Raw genomic sequence first — 26,902 nt, 5'->3', positions numbered from 1 at the left:
TCAGCCCGTATTGCGACTAACCAGTGTCACACAGGAAAGATTTCCCCAGCAAGGCTGTGTGACTGATCATCCCTTGCGATAAATTTAATTTTCAAAATCGGTATATATCTACATACCTTCACCTTTTGGCTCCTTCTCAGAGAGCTCATCTTCTCCCTGTGAACCTGTAATTTCTGTGCCCTCTCTGCCTGCCACCCGACGATCCATCATCAGCACTGCGCATATTACAGCTCCATCTAAATCTGTATCTAACGAGCACAGAGACATTCCTCTGAAATTTCGTGTTTTCACGGTGAGTTCTTAAGCCATGACTGTTCAGCTTGCTTTGCTGTTTATTAATTAACATTATTCTTGTATTGCATTACTCATTCTGTACCTTAGGGTGAAAAGCATTTCTTATATCAGCAGGTCATACAATTATGTATTCTTTATTTAAATAGCACTTTTGCAACTTGCTCATGAGGTTCTGATCATCATTTGTATAGAATTATTTTTTTGTGAAAGTCGGCTTGGAGAAAGTTGTCTTCTACTTAACGATTGCAAAAAATATATATATCATATAGTACACGTAGTGTCTGTACAGTATAAATGTGTGCAGTACAGATGCAGTGTACACATATTAGCCAGGAGTCTCCATCCAGTTGTCAATCTTTAAAGGATGAAAAATCTTTATATATATTGGAATAAATCTTGAGGAGTAAACAGTAAATTGAAATCACGTGGGTAACTGTTGTATCTCTTTCCAGCAGCCTTCTAAAAAATCCAGAGGTCAACACATTTATTAACTCCAGCAGAGCTTTACCTTAATTGGGGCGCACTTCTGCCTCGTCTACGTTTATTATGTCTAGCAAAACGTGTGTGGCTGGACTCTCTGTGTTCATGTGGGTTTTGACTGGTGGTCTGCTTTCTTCTGAGGTGCCTCTCACCTCCTAGGGAGGCCATGCTGACAAGATCTGGGCGGCTAATTTCAATTAAACTTTTCTGCTATGGGCAGGTGTCCAGGGTGGCGCAATAGCGCAGTGGTTAGTGTAACTCCAGACCTGGGGTGCTCTCTTCCTGGAGTCTGTATGTAAGATAAGATAAGATCACTTTATTGGCCATATACAATTTCTTGCATTAGGAATCTGTCTTTTCATATACCCAAGCTTGCTCTCCAGGAGACACAAGAGAAGCTTGGGATCAGAGCACAGGGTCAGCACCCCTGGAGCAGGGGCTCACTCAATGGCCCAATGGAGTAGGATTCCTCTGGCAGGTGTGGGATTTGAACCGGCAACCTTCCAGCCACAAGCGCAGGTCCATAGCCACAGTGCCAGCTTTGTGTGAATTTCTTCCGGAAAGAATGGAAGAATGGATGGACAACAGGTTGTGTTATGTTGTTCCTTGAATGAATGGATCATAGGTAGCTATTAAAATGATGATTTGTTCATTAGCAAAGGCAATGACATTCTATGTTGGTTTTATCATTGACATAAGGAAGCAACTCAGGCAGTATATTGACGTTGCATTTTTTATCCGTGAAAGTGTCCTCATAGTGTCCTCATAGGTATCACTTATGGGGTGTTACCTTGGCATCCTGGCCTTTAGCAATCATGAGCTCTTAATAATCCCCATCTCTGAACTGGCTTCATCACTCTGCTCTCCTCCCCACCGATAGCTGGTGTGTGGTGAGAGTACTGGTGCACTGTGGCTGCTGTTGCATTATCCAGGTGGGTACTGCACATTGGTGGTGGAGGGGAGTCCCCATTACCTGTAAAGCACTTTGAGTGGAGTGTCCAGAAAAGTGTCACTTATATAATAATTTTGATAAAACTCGTTTTGACCCCCCTTCTCCTCCTGCTTTCCTCACCATGCAACACAATCTGTTTCTTAAAAAACTGCTGGTGATTTAGCTATTTGATTAATAAACAACTAAAACTTCTAAATTAATGCTCTTACATTAGTATAGAACTTAGCAAATAATGCTGTGTCATTACAGCATGTTATAGTATTCTGTCATCTAGAATGACACAAAATTTCTACCCTGTTCAGTATATCTAATTTTCTAATTTTATTACTTCATTTGGAAGTGCAAGTTTGTGCTAATGGATTCAGTAATCAAATAATATTTCACTTGACCAAAATATGAACTTTGCCTGCACTGGAAGGCAATTATTTGCAATTACATTATTTATTGTGTTAAAACTACTTTTTTTTTTCTCAGATGGAATTTCATATTTTAAAAAGGCATTAAATATTATGAATGACCAGGCTGCCCACAAATTTCTGAGAAGCAAATCCTTTTAATAGTCATGAAATGTTTTTAAAACATTTAAAAAAGTAAAATAATTGTATGTGTCCTTTGCACAAGATTGCATTCTGTTCTAATAATTACTTCATTATATTGTAATCACTTTCTCTGTTTCATCTTCTACTTACTGGTTTCTAATTACATTCAGAGTGACTGGGAGACTCAGGTGAGACACTGAATTGTTTCTGTAAGCGTTCGATAGGCCACAGGAGGGCGCTGCAGAATATTTTAAAAAGTGTGCTGATGCATCGATCCTAGAGGTGTCATGGTCTTGAGATCCAGGAGGAATAGCAGATTGAGGACATAGGTCATTCAGCATCCAAATCTTTAAAGGGCTAACCACTTTATCCAATCCAGGCTTGTGAAGGAAGCCAGAGCCTATCTTGGCAGCAGACAGGCACAAGGCAGGATACACCCTGGACAGGACACCAGTCTGTCACGGGATACACACAGACACTGACAAGCACACACTCACACCAGGGCATATTTCCCCAGAAGCCATTTAACTTCCCAGCATGTTTTTGGACTGTGTATCCCGAGGAAACCCATGTGAATACGAGGAGAACCAACAAACTCCACACAGACAGCACCCCAGGTCCAGGAGTGAACCCAGGGCCCCAGCGCTGTGGGGCAGTAATGCATCCTGCTCCCCATAAGAATTATCCTAAACCAAATGAAATTATTATATAATCCTTGAACTTTACAATAGATCCCAAATACAGCTAAATTACCTTTGAAAATGCTGCACTTTCCAACACAGTTGTGACCTTTCTCCCAACTCCTAAGCTGTGTTTTGGTATGTCACAGGATACACACAGACACACAGCAGGGCCAATTTTCCCCAGTATGTCTTTGGACAGTGGAAACCCAGAGGAAGCCCACATGAACATAAGAAGAACATGCAAACTCCACACAGACAACACCACAGGAATGGGGCCCAGGGCCTCAGCTCTGTGAGCCAGCAATGCTAAACACTGTCCCACCCTGCCACGTCACAACGGAGACCAGCTTTCAGAAATCAAAGAACAAGCATTATTTCTAAAACTCTTTAACAGCTCGTTTGTATCGCTACTACTGCCTTTTGCAAAATCAGTTAATTTTATTCATTCATATTTTGTGATATTCCTGAATAGAATAATTCACACAATTTTCTAACCACTTAACAGAGCAGATGAAAATCACAATGAACACACGTGAGAGTATTCAACTTTAGGCATTTTTATTTTGCTTAATTTACTTTAGTCTAGCATTTGGTTTTGGATCATTCACAACTTCAAGAAATAAAAGTTATAAATACTGTACAGATGGGATTTTTTTCCCCCCATCATTCACGATTGTTGAAGACATCAACACATTCTAAGTAGGGATAAATACTATTTTTCAAATGCAAATAAATTAAAATATACATATGGTTAAGTAACGTCAATACACTGTTAACAACAATAATAGAAAGGAGTTTAAAAACCCTGGCAAATCTGTAGTCCATCATCAGTATCACGGTTTTCAGTCCCAAGAAAGTGAGATGAGGAGGTAAGATATTTGAAAGAAAGTCAAGACTTAAACCACTGTGTGAATGGAGTATTCCTTCGCAGTTCTGATCACTTTCAGTAAGGTTTTAGTGTTTTGTCATAAAGACCTGTTCCTTTCCTTATTTGTTCTCAATTACAGTATCTTCTCAGCGCAGTTGGTCCACAGAGTGTACACAAATGTTGACAGAAGCATTGTCTCGCAGAAAGGTACAGTACATTTCAATATGTACTGAAAAAAACTTGTTGCACATTTCTCTGTTTATTGTCCATAATATAATGGACACTACTCTAGAATTCTTGAACACGGGACTAGAAGACAAACAGTATAAGTGAATCCCACCTTACCTATGGAGTTAAACAGCAAAGCTTAGGGTACTATTCTCATTCTTTCAGTTTGACTGATAGAACACTGTCTGTCTTCTACCTTGAATTTCCCATCTTTTCCCCTAAAACCTGATTATTTCCAGTACCGTACCAGAATCTGGACTTCTCATATTCGATGCGAGTGACACAGAAAGCACAAGAAGAGAAGCAGAAGGAAGACAATTCTGAAAACTCTCTCGCCGATTTCAAATTGCAGGCGACTCATTCTGAGTTTTGCTCGGGACACTAGCAGTCTTTTATCTTGGTAAATAGATATTAGTGGATGTCAGTGTTTTGGTTCTGCAAATAGGTCAAACAAACAGTTCAGTAAACTGCACAGATTCATTAACTTTCAACACTTTCAAAGGTAAACTGAACTTGAAAATCACCGGACTATAGAAAACTAGAAGTGAAATTCTTGAGAGGTCTGTTCAACTTTCTTTGTATCATAACAAGGAAAATAATGCTCCCAGAGTTTACATTGGACTTTATATTTGTTTCAATACAGGTACAGTGCCTATAGAACAATTATTCCATTATTCAATTCTTTTCTGTTTTTTATTTTTAATTAATTTAGTAAAATGTCTGGATTTTTTTTTTTACGTTGACATGATAGAGTACTGTGTGTTGATGAGCGGCAAACATTCTCAGTTAGATACACCATGGTTCCATGCTGTAACACAATAAAATGTGAAAACGTCCAAGGGGAGGGGTGTAGACTTTCTATAGGCACTGTATATTGTATGTTTCAAATCAACCCCAATTCCTGCTGAATGGATTGTCACAGAGGCCCTCGGCCTTATGGGACAAGACCTGTGCCTGCTGAAGCAGTGTTAAGCAGGGTGTTTGGCTTGTGCCAGACACAGAGGCGACTAATAAAGAAATGGAGGCCCTTTCTCATCAGCCAGAAAAGACATGCCAGCATGATGAGAGATGCAGGGGTGACCATGCGTGATTCTCATGCAAAAGCTTTGAAGAGTAGGAAACCTGTCCAAGGAGTGGGCTTGCTGACACGACGTCACATAATAAATAGACTTAAGCTAAGAAGTCGATTCTGAACCTGATTCTAAGCCAAGGATGGCCGTTCCAAATCAACCCGATGCCTTGGACAGGAAGTTTTATCAGTTTCGAGAAAGTTTGGTTTTTTTTTTTTCAGATTAAATGGCAAGATCTTTCTTTGGAATGGGGATATGGTCGTTTCTGGTGCGGGATATGAGGAAATGTGTACGTGGGAGTCCTCATTGTCTTTATTTTGTGGGTTCCTGCTAGCGAAGAAAAAACATATCTATCGGGAGCAGATGGACTTCTCAATGGGTGAACCAGATGACGTGAAAAACCCTTTCACAAATTCATACTTGTTTTCACAGTCTTAACTCAACGCTTGGGTTACATACATATTTACAGTGCGTTGACTCTCCGGGAGAGCAGAGCACTCCTGTTTTCAGACCAGGACTACTTTCCTGGCTTGAAGCATTTGGGGAGCTGAAGGGTCCTACGCCAGGAACATATGGACAAGAGCATCAGGAGGAATTTTGAGTAGCTTAGTCACATCTGTGGAAACAGATACCCCTCTGACTGGTTTCAGCACCTGTTGGTGAACGAGAGCACCACTGGAAAAATAGAAAAGCGCAGAGATAAATGCGCATTGCAACCACAGTCCAGTCCTGCGATGTCCTTTGGCCTGTGTATGCAAGAACCACCATCTCCAGACTCTACAGATTAAGGCATCAGAAGCCGACTCCAATTTTCCTGTCAGTAGTGCCTTCCGCCAGCTCATCCTCAGAATAGGAGCCGTGTGGGCTGTAATTCAGGTCAGTGGTGTGCTGCAGGTAGTCTGTGGCGTGGCCCAAGCTGCTTCCAAACTCCTGGTGAGCGGCCTCTTCGTCCTCTTCGTCGTCCTCCTCCTCCTCCTCCTCCCTCACACCCCGCGGAGACCCCCGGCTCTCTCCTGGCTTGTCCCCCTGCTTGCCCCCGCGCTGCCTCTCCGCCTCCGCCTGCGCGGCCTGCTCCTTGGCTTTGCGACTGCGCTTCCACTTCATCCGCCGGTTCTGGAACCAGATCTTCACCTGCACAGTCACAGTCCACAGGGGGGGGCGAGGTCAGAACACACATGTTTCGCCTTACCAGAAAGAGACTAAGAGGGGCAGTGACTCCAGACTAGATGGAGACTTCTGTCTGGACTACATTCCCCAGAATGCTGTGGGGGGAGTGGGGGGGTGGAGGAGGAGCAACAGTCACCTGACCTGCTGGCCCAAGACAATTAGTCAGGTGACAATTTATTATTTAATAGGCTGGAAGCTAAAGCTTTCGAGATCAGTTACTATCTGCAATCTGAGGACACAGGGTAGATTCTCTACAATGCCAGCTGCACCAGAGGAGGTGGGGGGGAAGATAGTCACAGACTGACCAGCGACTGAACAGCTGAGGAGCTGTGAGTTTCGAGACTTTGGAAGAGTATTATGAAGGGTCTCAAAGATAGGCAGTTCTGTAAAACTGGAAAGCCACTTGGCTGCCCAGTTCGTTAGTTAGGGACTGAAGACGGCAATCAAGAGCTCAAAAAAGAGATAGGTTTGCATTTTGGTACTTGATTTCATGCTTCCTGTACTGCAAATAAACTGCACATGACTGCTGTGTGTCTGTTTTACCCTGACCCACCTGTTCAAATTCCTATTTCATACAATCTAGACCAGGAAGTGTCATAGAGACTTACTCCATTTTTTCCTTGAAGTGTCTCAGACTTCATAATGAGGCTATGGAGTGTTGCAGGATTTACTAGTCAAAGCAAAGTGTGACTCTTCTTTATACAATTTCCTTCTTTATTCAAAACACATTTCCCTCACTTACCTTTACATATGATAAAGAACTGTAGAAACTGTATGTGAGTCCTAGTTGGGACACTTTTTTTTTCCTTCTAAAAATCTAACATACCAGCTAATCTATTGTGAATTGGCTCGAGTATACATAAGACACCAGAATGTGGCAGTGGACTAAGATCACTCCTGACTGTCACAAGAGAACTAAGAATGTAACCAGTACCCATACTTGTTTAAGAGTGTCACATAAAAAGTGTTTGTGACTAATGTGATTAGTTGTGATAGATGGGACTACTAATCTACTGATTGCATCTACAAATTTACAAATTACTATTAACCTTTAGGTGCAGTGACTTAGTTGGTGTGCCTATCTACCGAAAAAAGGATCTGTTTTATCTATATTCCAGATTGGGTAGAGATTGTGATACCCTTGTGTAAAAAAAAAAAAGACATTGAAATTCTAATCTCTGTAAATTGAAATCAATTATTTTGATAGCATTATCAAAAAAGCTTGTCGGCTTGTCCCAAATATTGCAGCCACAACAGATTTTTGGATTTGCTTTCAGAATGTGAGGAAAATAAAACTGGCACGGGCAAGCTTCCAAATTATTCTGGAACGGCAGCGTTCACATTGGCTGCCATTGCCGAGATATTGCTGGTGCCTGTTTCTGTGGTCTGTTGACTTGAATGTAAATACAGCAGGAAGGACTATTATGGATCAGATAAAATGCATCTGAAACAGCAATTGGATAAACTTTAAGATAAGGAAAAGGGAAGTCGCCAATGAACTAAATGAGCACAGGCTAATTTTAATGAAGGTGTTCACTAAAGGTGAAGTCTACCACATACCTCAGGCAGGGAAAGTACAGAGCTCTGTATTAAACAGTACTGGCATGGAAAAGGGAGATGTGTTTTGGTTTCTAGAAGCCCTGAAATTGAGTAGATCCCCAGAGCCTTGAAAAGGCAGAAGTGACACTTTTACAGTGTCTACAGAAGCCTTAAAATGGACAACTCCATTTGTATGGTTATACATCCTCGACCTAAAATGATACTTGGCAAAAGAATATCCTTTCTTCCATCGAGTAGCCACTTAGCCACTCCAGCCCTTAATGACCACTTGCTTAGTGAGCATCTTATTACTTATTTATTAATTAATTATATGAATTAATTAATTATTACTTATATTCTCATCAGGCCGTCCTCACCTGTGTCTCCGTCAGCATCAGAGAGGTGGCCACTTCGAAGCGCTTAGGCCTTGACAGATACTTGTTAAGCTTGAACTGGTTCTCCAGTTCCAGGAGCTGCTGGCTTGTGAACGCCGTCCGAGGTCGCCTGCATTTTCCCATCAGAGAAGACTGGGGTGCTGCCGGAAAGGTTAAAGAAACGGAAGGGCATCAGGAGTCTGTCGGACAGAATCGATCTACTTCTTCCCTTCAACAGCCAACTCCAAACAAAAGAGGGCCTAAGAATTTGCTAGATGGAAAAGGCATTTTTCACCACATACATTTTAATATGCCTCACGCCCTTGAGTTATGTGACACTCAATAGATAAAATATTAGGAACCACCTCTCATATTTTGGACACAGAGTATGGAACATATTCCACATGTTTCTTACAGCCTAAACCCACGCTCTCCCTTAGCAAAGTCACATTTTTTTATGGCTGTACTGGTTGTTTTATGGTCTGTCTCACCAGGTCAACTATACAAATCTTCTTCATTCCTCTGAGTAACTTCATTTGACTGGGGGGTTCTAATATTTCTCCCTGATTATACACTTGGCAGGAGGGGGTGTCGTGGTTAACATTGCTGTCTTGCAGTACTGAGGCCCCCTGGGTCCAGTTCTGGACTTGGGGTGCTATCTGTGTGGAGTTTGTATGTTCTCCCCATGTTTGTGTGGGTTTCCTCCAGGTGCTCCAGTTTCCTCCTATAGTCCAGAAACATACAGGTAGGTTAATTGGCTTCCAGGGAAGCTGGCCCTGATTTGAATGTGTGCACGTCTGTGTCTATATCTAACTGCCCTGTGATAAGACTGGCATGCTGTCCAGGGTGTACCCCTTCCTGTGACCCTGAATTGGAAGAAGCAGTTAGAAAATGGATGGATCACATACTTTATTTGGTTAAATCTAGTTGTCCAGGCACAAGAATATCAGCCATCGACCAAATAGCATTCTCCATCCACGAGTCTGTATCAATCACAGAAAAAGCTTTTGGGGTCCGGAAACCACATGGCGACCAATAGTTTAGAGAGAGACCACCATCTTTGATCACTAAGGAACAAGACAACATGCCTCAGGCAGTGGAAGAACAACAGTCTATATTAAAAATCGTATTTGCATAGTAGATGCAGAGGAGTTGCAGGTGCTAAGAGGAATCAAGACGACTTAAGTCCCCAGGACCCTGGGGTGTCTTACCAACTGTGCTCAAGGAAACAAGATGCTATTCAGAAGCTGTTGACACAACTCTTCCAACAGTCTCGTTGGAAAGTCTGACTACTAAGGTAGTGATGGCTGAATGGAAAATTGCTAAAACAGTAGAATGGCACTAAATGTGAAAGGTGAAAAAAATGAACTGAGGTAATTATAGACCCGTAAGTCTGACTTCTCTTACGTGTAAGGATACGGAATAACTAAATAGAAGGATCGCCTGCATGGAAATCTGATATTTGGTGCAATCAACAATCAAGTGAACATTGAAAACGTTCTGAAAATCTAAACCATACACACTTAATACGTCATAAATATAATACATTTCAGATTACAGGCAGGGAAATGCGTGTTTGGATTGAGAGTCGGAGAATAAATAAAGGTGAATGCCCAAATCGGGGTGATGTAATAAGTGGAGTACCACAGGGGTCTGTAGTAGGACCGCTTATTCCTAATTTATAATAGTAATCTAGATTCTAGTATAGTTATTAGATTAGTTCACTTTGCAGATGACCAAATTAGGCAGATTGGCATACACTTTAAAAAGAAATTTCCAAAGATATAGAGATCAGGCAAACACTTGGCGAGTAACACTGCAGGAGTTAACACTGCGTGCAGGTAGACATTCTATAATCTAGGAAACACTAAGTTAGAAGAAACTACTTGTGAAAAAGACAAGGTGTCGATGTTGGTCATTTACATCTTCTCGACACTGTGGGGAAGCAATTAAAAAGCCAAACAAAATGCTAGGCTATAGAATTGAAAACAGAGAATTTAAATCAACATACATAATGCTCTCGCAGGGCCTCATTCAAAACATTGTCAACAATTGTGGTTCGGTCCACCACTTTATAGAAATGATGTCGCTCTTCTAGAATCTATCCAAAAAAGAAAAAGGAGATTTATTTTAGGGTTTAAGGGCATGCCCTAAACTGACAGGCTGAATCTTGAAAAAAAATGATGATCGCAAGGGAGCTTGGTACAAGTATTCAAAATCCTCAAAGGCACTAACAAAAGCAACCCATTGTACTTCATCAGAATTAAGAGAGAAACACAAACTAGAGGACATTGTGGACACTATGTGAAAGTGCATTTAAAACTAAGAATAGGAGGCACTTCATTACTTGAAGAGTTGTGGCAGTAGGGAACAGGGTACCTGTCATGTTGCTGATACCCTGGTTTCTTCAAGAAGCAGCTGGATAAAATTCGGGAATCAATTAACTATTACTGCCAAACTGGCTAGATGGGAAAATGGCCTTCTCTCATTTCAAACCGTTTTTACATTTAATCTTAACCATTAAACCGCTGATACTACTGATAACTGCTGAAATCCTAGGAGGATTGATCAATTGATTAATTGATTCAATACTATCAGGCGATGAGTCAGGGAGGGATCTCTCTATTGTTATGAAGGGATTTTTTTTTTCCTTTACTCTTTACCTAACTCGTTGTTTGTGTAAGAGGAAACAGTACTGTATGTTATCTCTACACTGGCATCTGGGCTTACAATAAAAAGCAGAATAAAGAGCCTTGGCAATATACATTTCAAAGATCTGTGCATTCCTTAGGTGAAAGAACTTATAGCCAAAGGCCTTTTTGGTTAAGTCGCTACCAACTTTGCTAATCAGCTTGGTTCAATTTGTGTTTTTTTTTCTGTCGAATTTCTCAGTTTGCTTGGGAATTGCTTATAAACAGAAGTTCCCATGTCTTTTCACAGAATCACAATATGATTCAAGTCATAAGCCACTCATGCATTATTCTTAAACCACTGAAATGTAGCTGCGGTTCACTGTCGTACTGAAATGTGAATGTACAGTATGTCTTAGTTTTAAGTCTGAAGAATGTTTTCCTCTAAGATTACCAGTATTTTGCTCCATTTATAATGATTTGGCTCCATTTGTAGCCAGCAGCCATATCACCCTGCTCCTCACAACTGGCAGCCCACTGAAGCTCAGCAGGTGTGAGCCTGGTCAGTACCTGGATGGGAGACCTCCTGGGAAAAACTAAGGTTGCTGCTGGAAGAGGTGTTAGTATAGGCAAAAGGCAGCTTTGTGGGTCCTATACTAAAAAAGGTGCCGTCCTTCAGTGAGACATAAAACCTAGGTCCAGACTCCCTGTGGTCATTTAAAATCCCAAGGTGTCTTTTGAAAAGAGTAGGGGTGTGACCCTTGTGTCCTGGACAAATTTCCCCATTGTTAATCCCATTGCCATGTGTATCAATAATTATGAGCTGAAAGCTTTCTATTACTCACTCTTCTGTGACGCAGGTGCTGCAGAACAACTTATGAACATGGTTTTCAATCTCTTAATTTTTACTTGCTCCATGATGAGAGGTGTAAGATTAGCAGTCGAATTACGAAGAGGACCAAAAGAGGTCTATACACTGCCAGACGATACTATCCAATAGAAACAGATTGAGCAGTGAAATATGGATGGCCCATACCTTATAACAATAAGACACTCCTCAAAAAACACCATTGTCAGGACTCCATTTTTAGCTCCTCTAATCTGTGTAGTTTTTTGCCTGAGACACTGCAGCATTCAGTACTGTTGATACCAGTTCCTGGTAGAAGTAATCAATCAAACTGCTGAACAGAACTGCCAAGTGTATGAACAACCAGATTACATGTCTTATTTGTGTGGGAAAGAATCTCAATTGCTCTCAGAGACAATGCAGTGCACAAGCTGAATAAGTGAACATTCCTTATTTTTGTTTCTCTTTGCCTTTATTCGTTTTGGACCATGAATCTGAACGTCACATTCCTGGGCTGAATGAATTTGAATTAATATTATTATAGGTAATAGGTATATATTTCATAATATGATATTATTATTAATAATTAATCATGAAATGAGTGGGGTATACCTGTGGTTTAATTCATTTGAAATCAAATGAGAAAATCTTCATACGTGAAAATAAAATACTGCACTTAATTTAACATTGTATAGATAGAGGGGTACTTACTGTATGTAATTTCTGTGAAATTCTGTAGCAATAATATAACGCCAATGCTTACACAATTAATCCTTAATCAGCAACAATTAATCAGCCCGCTCTTAATCTTGTGTGTGGTCCATCACACCTGGATGCTCCAGCTAAAACTACTGCTGCTATTAATAATTATGCTGATCTACTAATTTAACTGGTGATTCATTTAGCAGACAACTGCATAAAGCTTCAGAACGGGTATTTTTTTCTTTTGACCAAAAGAAAATTACAGTATCAGGGTTAGAGAGTAGCATGGTCTCCCCATCCATCCAAAGCTCTTACTGGCAATAATATGTATCTCTTTCTTGTTCTCTCCTCCTTTTATCGAGTTAAAAAAACAGCTCCGACACAAATAGGCTGTTCTCAAAAGCCTACAGTATGTCAACTGTGGCTGTTCAGGCCAAGGTTTGTCAATATTTGCCAATTAAAGCTGAAAATCAATGACCTTGTTAGAATGTTAGATATAATTTATCTATTTCCGTTGCTCAAAACTGTCATTTTGTCCGTTGCATCGTATATTTTAAACCGTATAAATGATCTGAAAACTAACTAGCGTAAATATATCACAGGAAACCTAAATAAGATTTATAAATAACTGGGTTTTCTTCAACCGAACATGTGCTTCGTGGAAAATTTTATATGCCTTGATCATTTTCAGGCATTTACCATCATCGTCGAAGCTTTGAGTTTTCACGTCTCAAAGCGACCAGAAGCGTCATCTTTTTTTGTGTTTTTCGAAAACCAGGACGAGCACCCGGTGAAACAAAAATAACGAGATGTAAAGTGAGCGTTTCACATATTTAGTTTGACGCCACGACAACTCTTTTAATCTAAGCATTAAGACTGTGCTAAAATCGTACTTGAAATCGCTTCGAATTCGATTTTAATATTAATGAAAGTGAGGCACTCTATTATATCCGTGATAACCGTGAAATCAAACAATAACAACAGTCAGCATGAATAACATGAATTGTCTTCTGAGTCATTAAGCCTTAGAAATTAAAAGTTTTGATTTTATAACAGAATGAAGAACTGATTGTATTGCATGTAAACAGATTTAGAGGAATTCCGAGTTACAAAGCACTTTGTTTCAGCGTGTTTTGTGAAGTTACTGCTTACCACAGTTTACAGCTTACCTACTGTACAACAAAAGTCAATGGGTTTTTGCATATATATAAAATTGACCCGAATGTTTGCACTTAAGAACAAATCTCTAAACATTGAAGACCAGGAAACCAACAAAGACTGCGTTTTTTGCGTTTTCTGCACAGCTAAAGCACTATTCCATCATTCTGCGCGCATAATGTTTTTTCGTAAATTGCGTAAAAAGAAAATATCTCATCTAGTGCAATTCCCATTTTCTCTGTTACTTGCATTCATCCTCTTGGCAGATATTGAGATATTTAAGCAAATGTTTAAATTTACATGTAAGCATCACTATTTTGTATCATCGAGCGCTCAGTACGTCTTTTTAAAAGGACAGTTTTGACGGACTGCGATGGAGTGATTGCGGTGGAGCCCAGACCTCCAGTTACTTTAAATCTCCTTTTTGGTTAATCACCCGTTACCCTGCCGTAATAATACACTATGTTTTGTTGCTAAAACATCACAATCTAAAGACGACAATATTTGTAAAATAAACAGCGTATCTTATTCTTCTTGCTTTTTAAAGCCTTGTTTTGACTGAAACATTGTTGATTGTCGGTTTACTTACAATACAATGATTACAGGTGTATTATGGGTTTCCAGGGTTACACATTTTTAGGCGCTGTTGCATTAGATATTTTGAAAGCACAGACATAAAAATACCTAATACTGAAGTATAAAGGATTCCTCTATAATTAGCTCTATTTTAGTATCAGGATGAAGCTAAACTTCTCTCTTTGTTGGTATTAATATGTCAAGCTTTTTTCTCTTAAAGTTCACTTTTAGTGGTGATTTTCAAGATAATAATTTCATTTTTCTTATCACTAGCCAGATAAACTGATATTAGTAATTAGTATATTAAATAAAAAAGAAGATACAATTAAATGCGTCAAAAATTGATTTTAGATTACCAATGTACTGTATATTACTGTATTTTTATATTAGTTTTCGTCGTTAAAGGAAGGCATTTAGCTTTCAGATGCTGTTGTGCTTCTGTCGTTAATTTAGGGCAACCTCGTTTTTCTCGAATTGTTTCCAATTTTGCGGAAAAGCGGACAGAAAACGAAGGAAATTATTTCTTTAAACAAATTTGTTTTTCGGGTGTAAAATCTGTCTTCTTTTTTAGAAGATAAGCAATGAGCACCGCGTTATCTCAATTTCGCTGAGTTTATTATGTTAATTTCCCAAGTCAACAAGCACTACAATTGTACTGTGCTTGACTGGACGGCGAGGACACCTCTGTTGTAAACACAATAAAAAGAAATTTCAGCGTTAAATGGATACTTAAATGAGTTTCATATACTTTTCACACTCCTCGGTTTATTGGTCTCTAGTTTAATAAATTATCGAATTAACGGTAATAAATGTCATGCAAGCCTAGTGACAAATTAACCCACTTAATCCTCCTTCATATGTTCTTCTTTCTATTATCCTCAGATAGCCCTCCGGCTGTAATTTGCGTTTTTTACAACGCCTCGCGATGAAAACAGATAGGTATCCAAATTTTAATTCTTTGAGAGAAGCCATAAAGTTGATTATTTTCTTCAAACACCGGTGAGTCAAGGCCCAGCCAACCCCATTAAAGCCTCAGATGATCTCTTCTATCAAAGTTATACTGTATATACAGTACACGCACTTCTTAGGCTGCATGAAAAACTAGTTACACTTCACATGTTTAATGAAACATTTTAGTTACGGCGTCACACTACCTCAAATTCCACAGTGCTTCGCGCTCAAATCTATCGATCCGTGATTTCTGGATCTTTATTCGGTGTATCTTTACTGCACTGAGTTTCCTGCACCACGGCGGTCATGAAAGCTTCCGAGATGCGTTTGATGTTTGTTTCAAAAATCGATTTCCCCACACCTGCCAGCGTGCCATGCAGTTAAAGCATTATTGATAATAATACAGTTTAGAATCAGACAAGGGCAGCGATAGTGTATATTAACATAAATAACACATTTCTGTTTTCTAAACACGTTGAGGCGGACGCTTAATCGTTATGTTTATTTTATCAACACAACTGTTACAGTACTAGGGTTTACAAAGTTATACAAATCCAGACAAAGTGTATAGACTAGGCTACTCACATCGTTTGCATGAATTGTAACACGGATCGTTCATCTTACAGAGTTTTAGACGTAGCCTGTTTATTTTACACATTCTAATTACTGTAACTCCTGTTATATTTTCTTCCTGTTATATTTTCTCTGTTTGCGGAATTTTGCACAGTTTTGATTACGTTATTTATGTTATGTTATTACATGTTACTGTTATTGCTATTGTGTTACTGTCTATTGTCTTATCTTCTGTCCTATTTATATACTGCACCTGAGTGACTAATGAGAAACACTTTTCATTATACTATGCACCTGTGTAAGTTTAATGACAAAGCTGAATATTGATATTGAACTCACTAGTAACCGATGATTATACTGTTTTAAGAAATAATAAAAGTAATCGTAAAGGAAAAACAGCTTTTTTAGCAGTATCTGAAACCTACTAACTATACTTTTAGAGCACAGATCCTCTATTTAGAAATAAACAGCGTAATAAATGTTTGTGTTCGTTTTCAGAGCCTCGGAGATAACTTTTACAACACAACCCTCAAATAAAACGCCACGATCCTTAAAATAGAATCTTTGACGATAAAATCAGAACAATTTTTAAGTGAGTGCTTAAAATGTGAGAACAACATACGAATGAAAACAACTGCGTACAGAAAATATTCAATTACACATGGAAGAACAACGTAAGGACAAATTAATTTTTTAGTCAATCGATTTTTTTTCTCCAATTTTCCGCGACCGCACTTCAGTGCTAAGAGAAGCGATTTTTCTTAAAGCGTGGTTCTGGGTTCGTCCCTTTAAACGTAGGATTTTAGCAAACGAAGAACAATGACGTTCAACTACGCCACTCCAAAGGGCGGTCAAGTACGAGAATACTCACAGCTGTAGTCCGGCAGTCGTGGTACCATGATCCCGGCCCGGATCCAGTTCTCTATCGGGAAGGAACCGGTCGCGGCCACTTTCAGGTGCTCCGGATACTGCTGTGTCAAGTGCGAGAAGCCCGCGTAGGTAAACGCGGGATGCTGGGCTCCTAAGGCGGAGATCGGGTACATGGGCGCAGGGTACATGCCGGGCAGGGCTCCCTGAGGCAAAGTCGCCAGTCCTGGGTGCGGTATGTTGAGGAGACCGGGTTTGGGGATGATTCCCGTTTGCAGCTGAATTACCCCAGAGGGGGCCCGGGGCGAGGGGGTCTCTGTTCTCAGGCAGGACACGGGGCTGCTACCGGTGGGGCTGTCTGGGCTCGAAGACGGCGAGGGGGGTGCTCTGTGAGGCTCGTCCGCCAGCAGGGCATCGATACGAAAGTTCTTCGATTTTTCCATGGCCGGGACACTAATATCGGTTCTAGGCGCGATCAAATATACTGAAAAGCCCCCCGACGGACCGCTGCGGAAAGTTTCTCTCGGTTGCAATTTTGCGTTTTTGAGAACAGTACACGCACTTAACGTCCTAAACTCCTCTATCTATTCCGATTTGAAACTTTCATCTGATCGACAGCGAATACCGATTACTACAAATCAAATGAATGCCAGCCAGTTTCTTTAGCGTATCCTTTAACTTACACGGTCCCGTATACTACAAGCGTCTTTACCGTGGCGTAGAAACCCTAATGGCACTGGACTTGCAAAGGATCTCTAAGAGGCCGGTTTCGGGCGATCTCGACCATCATTCCCCGTGAGCCGAATGTGTACCTTCTCTGAACTATAAAACTGTTGAAAGTTCATTCACTTCGCTTTACGATGGTCGTTCCCTACCAACTACAAGCATGATTAAAATATATATTACTCGGCTCACATTAAATCTCAATTTCCTGTCTGCTGTGGTTTTATTAGCCTTTATCGCCTCTTGCCCACGCAAGCTATTCTCTGGTCGTCATTTGCTGTCTTCAGCCTCTCCTCACCTCAGTGGGGTGTAAGCCAACTTAAATCCACAGCTACACTCCCGGCTCTCTGAACTACAACCCCTCCAAGCACACGCTGCCTCCTTCTCCGCACTCTGATTGGCTCTGACGGCTCGGGCTCCGAGCGCCGACCCTACCCTTCGACGGTTTTCTAATTAACTAATTACACGCTCATTTAAACCCAGCCCCCCCTTCACGGGATCAAATCCAACCTCACGCGCTTTAGGCAACCTTCCTGGTGGAAAAGTCCAAATGTCAAGTACTAGTTCAGCTAGGCTGCCTATCTGCAGGCAAGCAAAGTGCAGACTTCCAGGGGTCTCAAAGACCCAATACTCATTCATATGAAAGGTGAACTTTCTCGATCTTTCTGGACACCTGTGGGCCCGTCTGAAACACACATTTCAAGCGTAGATTCTAAAACCCGCAGTTAAAGGTGACATTTAATCAAATCAAACACTTCGAGGAAAAACAAAGTGCTATTCCTACCATTTTTACGTTACGGTTACATAACGTTGATATATTTGTTATCTCAGCTGTCCTACACTGCATTCAAATATAGTTCAAATGCAGCGTTGCATCAATAATAGCAGAGGGGAATAAAGAGCAGAAAAGTACACACACTCTTAACTCATTCCCAGTTCAATATATTATCCCGCTATAGTAAATGTACAATCTTGTACAAAATCCCAGAGACTGTTACCCTGTTTATACTGTATAGGCGTTTCCTTGATTAAGTATAAGGTTCACTCCTCTGCTCTCTTAAAGTGCAATCGACTTGTTCCCTTTTCTGCCTGCGATAGTGTGCAAGATGAGTATTATTATCCTTAACGACTGTTATCATTTTTATGTTATTGTATTTGGCTCGCTGAACCTATGCGTTCTATTTTGCAAAGTGATGTCCAAATGCGTGAAAAAAATTCAGAACAACAGAAAATGAAAATTGTCACGTTTTGTGGCCGCGCAGACTTACCAAACAGCCCCCTTTTGGGGGGGGCAGTCAAATCTTCAACTGCTAAGCCTTTCCATTACTGCCAAATACTGGCAAAAGAAAAGGGCGATTGATACAATACTTCTGGAGCGCCTGAGTGCTTTGTGAGCATTATTGCAAACACGCTTTCTCCCACGAAAAGCAGACTAATCATACCCGAGCAGTTACAACCAACTTTTGGATTTAGTAGATCTGCGTACAGATACTGATCATTCCAGGTTTAAAACGCTGTTTGCAATTCGTCGCAATTGACCAACTAAGTTTCCATTTAAAGTAGATCCCGTGGATTCAGTGTGTTAAGCATTTAATTCAATGCCACATGCCGCCGGGACTGTATACAGTATGTGTTTGAACCGCTTTCATTTGCCTTTGTTGTAATGAGGTTGAATTTGCTCATTGATTCGTCCGGGTAAAATTCGTTGGAATAAAGTCTATCCGGTGTCTAAAAAGTACATTTTTCTTACTGAATTTTAAACCATTGCGTTTTTATTTTCAGAAATGAAATGTTCTTCAAAAGATCGCGATCTCAGTAAAATGCCCAGTTGACGAAATGGTAACGTTACATTTTAAATCTACATGTACCCCCCACGTATGAATTTATACACAAATGACAAAAAAAAAACAAGAAACGTCGTAAGCGTTCTCTGACTAGCATTACTGAGGAGGTTATACCAATAACAAATGATTTATATTTTAATTAGTGCGGTTTTAACGACTTGCTGATTTTAAAAATCCAGGCTAAAATGGAGACGCAATTAAATTTTACGAGCAAGAATTATACATAAACCGTAAAAGAGTGCATTAAGAGATAATGTGATTTAGCTTTCGATAGCCAACATCTCGTAGTGTTCGAAATAAAATCCCCTACTGTCTCTTGGCGTATTTACTGCATCTCCCTGTTTTGAAATTTATTAATGGTTTGAAGTAACTAACGTGTAAAAAACAATTAGGTACTGGGATGATAAATTTGGCCACGAACGCAGGCGTCAAATGCACTAATTCTTATTTTTCAGACGAGGTGCGCGTCTCTCGACAACAACGTATTCGATGTGGAAGACGGAAAAGGGACTTATTGCTGATAAAAAGATAAAGTCGGCTGTGGAGAAATAGTAATAATACTGATGATAACGGAAATTCAATGTTATTTTCACAGTAACGACATCTCTTTTCATTTGACGCATACAGACGATTTTTAAAATCGTGTCTGGTTTCAAGGTGTCCAGTAAGGTCACTATCGGGGAAATTCAACCAGAGTCCCTTTAATTAATTTACTCTGCCGTGGTACTTTAGAGATACAACTATCTCTTTGAATTCTTAGACTGATCTCGCTAATTACCTATTGGGGCTCTAATAGGAAAATATTGCAGGAGAGCGGATTGCCGGGACTGAAAATTGACCAGATCTAGATGACTTTCCAAACCCAAACGAAAAACGTCCTTGGCTGTTCTTCAAAAGGACGAGGGCGATGTTACCAGTGCAAAAATATACTGTACACACAGCCTCTTTGAAGGAACCGCTCAGAGCCAGGTGCCCACTAACGTCATAAAATTATTACAATGTATATATAGACCAACCTGTTTAAGTCTCGGGGGGTTTATACGTCGGACAGGACAATTACAGTAAACGGAAGATGTGATTTTTAAATCAGCATACAAACTTCTATAGTCTACTCATGCGTAATTCAAAAAGAACACACGTTTAGGATGGTCAAAGGCAAGCCTCCCTTTACGTAAAACAAAATAACATTTGAACAGCTTGCGTTTCTATTATACATGAAACAAATCGACTATTTTGAAAAAAAGAAGCAGAACCTGGTGTGTATATCAATACACTGATATACATAAGATATTCTGATGAGGCTTAGTATTAAGGCAATTTGCCACAACAGAGACATTTTATTTCCCGGAACTTTACCAGATGAATTAAATTTGCTAGACCTAGATCTGATTTTACTCCACACTTGTCGACTGGTTTTCTGTACATTTCTGTCAATTCTGGCTCTAAAAGTAGCAAAACATCGTAGAAGAGCGGATTGGAGAGACCAGGTTGACCAGATCTCCTGTAGATAATATCCTAGATACGTGCATCAGTTTCGTGTATCAGTCCAACACTACTCACTAAACCGACAATGAGCAAACTGTTTTCTTGCAGGGAAAAAAACAACACTTAAATTTTGTACCCAGCGGACCACCTTTAGACCACCTATAATTTTTAAATTCCTTCAAGTTAGTGAGAATAACGGCAAACAGCAGCCACCCAACATATATCTTTAAATAGTAGCCATCTCTCCCACGTGTGGTCGATTCACAAAACACCATGAGAAAGTAAAAATAATCTCATCACGAAAGTTTTGGGCTGTGTACCACGGAGTATGTAGTTGAGCTGAAACTGAAAAAGAAACGTAGTTAAAATTAAGGCTTTGTGTCCAAACGCGTAAAATCTGGTAGGAGAATTAGTCTTTTAATTCCATTTCATTTGATTGATATACTGTACCGTATCTTTTGGTCTTCGTATTTTAATCATTATTATCCCAAACTATGGTAATTCTAATTTAAAAATTCCACTTTTTAAATGCATATACTACAACCTAACAGGTTAGAAATCCAGTTTTGATAGAACCGTAATGTGTTATCATGATTATGCAGTGTTAACGCTATACATCAAGGTCCAACCCCAAAATTCTAGTAGTGACTGCATCGTAGTGAATATGCGATTAAGAGAAGTTCTATTAGTCTCTTAGTGTTTCTTGATTGTGATATATATTGCCTTTTATTTCTTTGTATTAAAGTTGTGACGATTTTTCTTTATACAGGGAGCAACGTTTTAAGAACCTCCTTTCTTTTAGAGCAGTTCAATTAAAATTATTTTTGGGGTTAACTGTGTTAGGCGAGACCCGTTTCATTGACGGGGTGTTGTTTTTTCTGAATCTTTTATCATATATTGTGACATAATAAACACCACAATAAACGAATTTCTTAAGAATAAAGCGGTTACTTAAAATCGATCAATGGGTTCACAACGTAAATGAAACAGTGTAAGAATAGATCTTACGATACGAATTTAATTATATCAATTTTGAATAGCAAACAGCTTTTAATTCTCAAAGTTTATTCACAAAATAAATTGAATTAGCTTCTCTGTTGATTTTAAGATAAACCTTGTTAAATATATTTACTTATGATTAGGCATGTGTTAGTCAATATTATTTCTGTCGAAGGTAACAAAGGATCTAAATTGGTTACATTTCTCAGCAAGAAATTTATGGTATTTTATGTCTTTGTTGAAAACACATTATTTTAGAATTTAAAATTACCTTCAAACTTTTCAGGAAATATTATCCATGTATTTTTTCTTCTAAAACGAAAAGTACTTTTTCAATAATAATATAATGCAAATGCTATTTATTAATAACGGCGATAAATACAGTATAACGGTTATTTTGTAAAGTGCATTTCATAAAACTCATTCGACAAAATTATTGGCTAATTGTGAAATTGACACATATTGATTAAACCATAGCAATGTTTCAATAGATCATTTTTATAAAGTGGTTGCTTGTAAATCCATAGTAAACTTAGTTGAAAAATTGCAGTAATCAAAGATTTGGACTAAGTATTGATGAAGAAATGTCAGTATTAGTTATTTCACATTGCTTTTTTGTTTTTCCATCATATTTACAGCTGACTGGGAATTCACCCCAGTTTCATTATAGTTCTTTGTATAATTAAGTCAGTTCCAGCTGGAAAGCTGTTTTTTTTTTCAGTGCACGAATTTGCCTTGAAAAGATGACAGTGTAGAATCAGGACATTCTCAGCTTTGTCAGGCAAGCAGTGAGAAAAAAAAATGAAACCTGCAATATCTATCTCTTGATAACTTGATTCTACAGCCTGACACAGTTTCATTTTGATCCCATAATATGGTCATCCATGAGGTCTGCCAGTCACAGCAGGGAGATTAATATGAGCTAATTTCAGTCCTAGAGCTGATACATTAGGGTAAGTTTCCATTAAGCTGAATCAAGAAAATTTTGTGGGCTTCATGGTGGCACTGTGGTTGGCATCTCTGCCTCACAGCAGTGGTGCTCTGGGTTCAATTCTGGACTTCAAGGAATCAAGGATCAAGGAAAGTTTTATTCCATGCTGAAAAGAGAAGAAAATAAACGTTTCAGCTGTGGAGCCTTCTTCAGATGTGTTAATCAATAGTATTCTGGGAAAATTGGCCACGGTGCGAGAATGTGCGCGTCTGTGTTGGCGTCGTCCGCTCTGTGAACTGGTATCCCATCCAGGGTGTACCCTGCCATGCGCCCGTTGCTTGCTGGGATAGGCTCTGGCTCCCCTACAACCCTGATTCACTAGAAACGGTTAGAAGATGGATTAATGTGACCACTATCTGATTATGGACATGTGTAAATTTGTCTGTCAGGGACTAGAATTCTCTTATTTAGAGCAGACTACCAGGTGAATTGATCTTTCATTTACAGGCATTCCCAATCGTATGATGAAACTACTGTACGCTGTCCTTTTACGCTGTGCTTTGGACAAAATGCTAAACCAATGTCCTGACTCCTTGGTCAATAGAGATCCCATGCAAATGTTTGTTATGATTGGATAGGGCTGAGTCCTGGCTAAATCTGAGTCTTGGATTTCACAATCTAGCCCATCTGAAGATGTCACTTGAGTTGGTGACGCGATGTCGCGTTTCTTCACCCGCTGTGCCAGGTTTTGGGGGTGCTGGCCCATAAAGTCTGGCCCACCTTGCCCCAGGTGAGGGATGTATGTCAGTAGCAGTAGCGCTCCTTCCACATCAGAGCACAGTGACTTAACTTATGACAGCAGCGTTAGGTTGACTGTGATTTTCCTCTGCGTGGAATTCTGGTCCAGCCCTGCTTCAGCAGTAAAAGTATCTTTTTAAAGATAAAAATTATTATCATCTTTTTTTTTGTAATCCGTGATTAGCCAGCAGTGCATTCGGTTGCTCATAGTGTTTGGTCCAGCTCCTAATTTTGCCAATGTTAATACATTTATATCGGACAGACATCAAGGAAATATAATCTAATCAATCATCCGCCTGTTTCATGCCATTCAGGGTCATAGCAGAGCCAGACCCCACCCTGGCAAGCAACAGGCACAGGATGGGATACACTCTGGGCGGGACGCCGCTCACACACAGACACAGAAATGCACACACTGACACCTAGAGCCATTTTTTTCTAGATGCCAATTAACTTACCAGTTTGTCTTTGGACAGAGGAAAGAAAACCGGAGCAGCTGGAGGAGACCTACATGAGCTCGGGGAAAACATACAGTACCGCACAGTACAAGTGCCATACAGATGGGACCCCAGCTCCAAAATTGAACCCCTGGTCCCGGTGCTATGAGGCAGCAATGCTAACCACTAAGTCACTGTGCCACCCTATAATCCATCAATTAAATCATGTTTACCTTTCAGGCTAGTGCTCCAGCAGTGGATGAATGAGCATCTTTGAACATTCAGTGAATTAAAGAAGATATAATGGAAAAATAAATTCAAGCCATATGCTTTTATGGGGAAAACATTAGATAAATTAGAATGATGAACGACACCGCACTGGCAAATAAAACATCAACAAATAAACCACAGTTATGACACATTTCTGGGCACAGCTTCCTTCAGTATTGATTAAATAATACGCAACAAGTCCAGTAACCAACTAGGCATCCTACCACTGGCCGACCGAGTCACATCCAAGGTGAAAACAGAGCACAAAAAACTCAGAAAGCTCACAAAAGGACTGCAACTGGGCTCATTGTCTTTCACACGTTTATATCAGGATTGGGCATAAGGCAGTCAAAGAGTTAAAAGACAGAATCTTATTGAGAGGCAGGGCTGTGAAGATGAGGAGGGGAAACAGGACTTCAATCCTGTTGTAATCTTGGTGTAGTTCTCCGGCTGACCCAGGCTGATGAGAACAGTGACACTCTCCCTCTGCCCACCCCTTTTCCCAATAATGCAGATTAGAGCCTGTCGCTCCCACTGATATAGAGCTAATTTGCTCAAGGGAAATCAATGCCAGTCGCCGAGTGCTTTCCACAAATTTAGCCCTCGCTGCTTTTATGATTTAAAAGTAATTTAAATAGCCCGGCCGCTGGTAAATCAATCATCAGAACCCCTGACAGAAATGCACAAATTAAATTGAATCAAAAGCTGTCGCTCTCTGCTCCCTGTGTCAGGTTCGTTACTCAAATAATCCAGCTACCCCTCCACCCCAGAAAAAAACTCCGTATTTTTCGTTTCATTTTATTGCGTTCCCTGGAGTCAGGCAAAGTATTTTTTGGGGGGGCGGCCACAAAATAAATTGATGTCAAAATCGTTATTAACAGGGCAATCAGTTTGATTGCTCCCTGCTCATACCAAGAATGAATGGCTGTAGGACTGCTTTCAGATGAATTTTTAACAATAATATTAATCGGAATTAAGTTTCACCCACACTGCGTATTTTAACTGGCCGTGCCCATTTTAACAGGGTTGTTCTTTTAAGTAACTGTACAGGCACAAACAGATTCCTTCTGGTGGCATAAAGACCTGTGCTGCAGAAGAGACTCGCTAAAAAAAAAAAGCAAAACGCTTTGATAGTCCACCTAAGCTACTGCCAAGATTATAGGGGCAAAGAGATCAGTTGTAAAATAACAGAATAGTACAACTTAGGGAATCCTGACTAGTTAGTGTCAAGAGAGACATTACGATGTGTTTTATTATAATTAAATAGGCACTTGCTTTCAAGAGAGATGGAATTGCTAACTGGTTCAAGTTAATAAACCCAGCAGTTTTAATTATTTTTGTCATTTAGACCACAAATGCACCTTTTTGAGAGGAGAGATGAAAAGATTAAATTAATGGAGAACAGCAAAATGTGCAGGTACCTGTAGCTCCTTTTGATATATCATTCACAGACAGGTATGCTAAACATAGCAGGAAGGAAAGTTCTTGTGGATTCATTTCTCAAGCGTGTATATAGTAAGGTAGACAGGTGTAACAGCAGCCATTTAGATTGACTGATGGTGATAGTGCTTTTTACCGACAAGTGCAGAATTGCCTCACACAGTGAGTTAGGTGATAAGGGTGGTACTAATCAGGCTGGCTGTGCGACAAAGACACAGAAGCAGCTGATTGCCTCCGTCGTGACCCCCTCCAAGAAACCAGGCATCAGGATCAATCAATTACCAGAGTGGACTGACAGGTCACCCCAGCCCTAATTCATAGCAGACCAGAGTTGCCGGCTGCCAGCTCAGATTTATGCAGAATCTACGGGCAATAGATGATTTCTAATCAGCTGCAGGAAGACTGGCCTGCTGACCCCAGGGAAGGACCTTTCTTGCCTTCTCCTTTTGAGCTCTTGCTTTTTTGTTGTTCTGTTTCTTAAAACAAGCTGGGAGGCTTTTGCCTCACGGTTATTTAAAAAAAACAAAACGTTACCCATCTCTATAACTTATTTAATGACAGCTATACTTGAAAGATTGTATACAGTATATTGTTAGACATCTAGAAAAGATCTAGAAATCTAGATCTAGATCTAGAAAATCTAGAAAAAATATTAAATGTTATATCAGGGATCCGGAACAGACCGTCTAGCTATGTTGTTGGGGTTATCTGGAGCCTAAGTCAGTAGATGATAGACACGAGGCAGGATACACCAGCTCATCACAGGGTGTGCACGACTACACATGCATATAGCCTTGCATGTCTTTGGGCTGTGAGAGAAAACCAGAGCACTCAGAGAAAACCCACATGGTCTGAAGGAGAACATGCAAACTCCTCACAGACAGACCCACATGTTGTGATTTATCAGCGCTGATTTTCTTCATAAACACAAATGTATTTCACCATATTGTTGTGTACTATCCATTCATCTATCCTCTGCGCACTTCGTCCAGCTCGGGGTCACGGGGCAGACTGAGCCTATCCCAGCAAGCAACAGGCCCAAGTCAGGATCCACCCTAGACGGGACTGCAGGCCATCACAGGGGACACACAGACACGCAAGTGGTAGGGCCTGGAGGGACTCTTTAATTGCGCAAATCTGGACCCATCATCCACTTGCATGGATTGATAATGGACACTCGCCCCCGTTCGGAAAGTTTTTATTGCATGTGATGTTTTACCAAACTTGTGAGAATGTTTCTTTTGTGAGGTGTAGCTATGGAAATCAAGGATATTTTGATTTAAAAATAAATCTGAGTTTGGGAGAAAACTGGAGCACCTGACTCACACATGCGACAAAAGGGAGATTCACTCTTCCAGTTTAGTCTCTCTAGATGCTATTTAGGGATTATTTTGATTTCTTCTGTGTTTCTACTTTCAGATTAATTTTCACTAGTACATCATTCAAGTTCAAGTTCAATACTTTAATGCCATAACAA

At 40.0% G+C, this 26,902-nt stretch overlaps 1 protein-coding gene across 1 annotated transcript; it reads right to left on the bottom strand.

The window, feature by feature from the left end:
* Positions 1-3,489: 3,489 nt before the first annotated feature.
* Positions 3,490-18,152, bottom strand: LOC148648838 (motor neuron and pancreas homeobox protein 1-like). The gene is made up of 3 exons (XM_088606841.1): positions 16,503-18,152; positions 8,198-8,355; positions 3,490-6,245 (listed from the first exon to the last, which is right to left on the bottom strand). The coding sequence occupies exons 1-3, from the start codon at positions 16,939-16,941 to the stop codon at positions 5,907-5,909; spliced, it is 936 nt and encodes a 311-aa protein (XP_088462967.1). The 5' UTR covers positions 16,942-18,152; the 3' UTR covers positions 3,490-5,906.
* Between the last annotated feature and the right edge of the window lie 8,750 nt (positions 18,153-26,902).

Source organism: Lepisosteus platostomus, chromosome 14 (assembly GCF_059453375.1).
Source record: "Lepisosteus platostomus isolate fLepPlt1 chromosome 14, fLepPlt1.hap1, whole genome shotgun sequence".
NCBI classification, from domain to species: Eukaryota; Metazoa; Chordata; class Actinopteri; order Semionotiformes; family Lepisosteidae; genus Lepisosteus; species Lepisosteus platostomus.
This window is presented reverse-complemented; position numbering and strand designations above follow the sequence as displayed.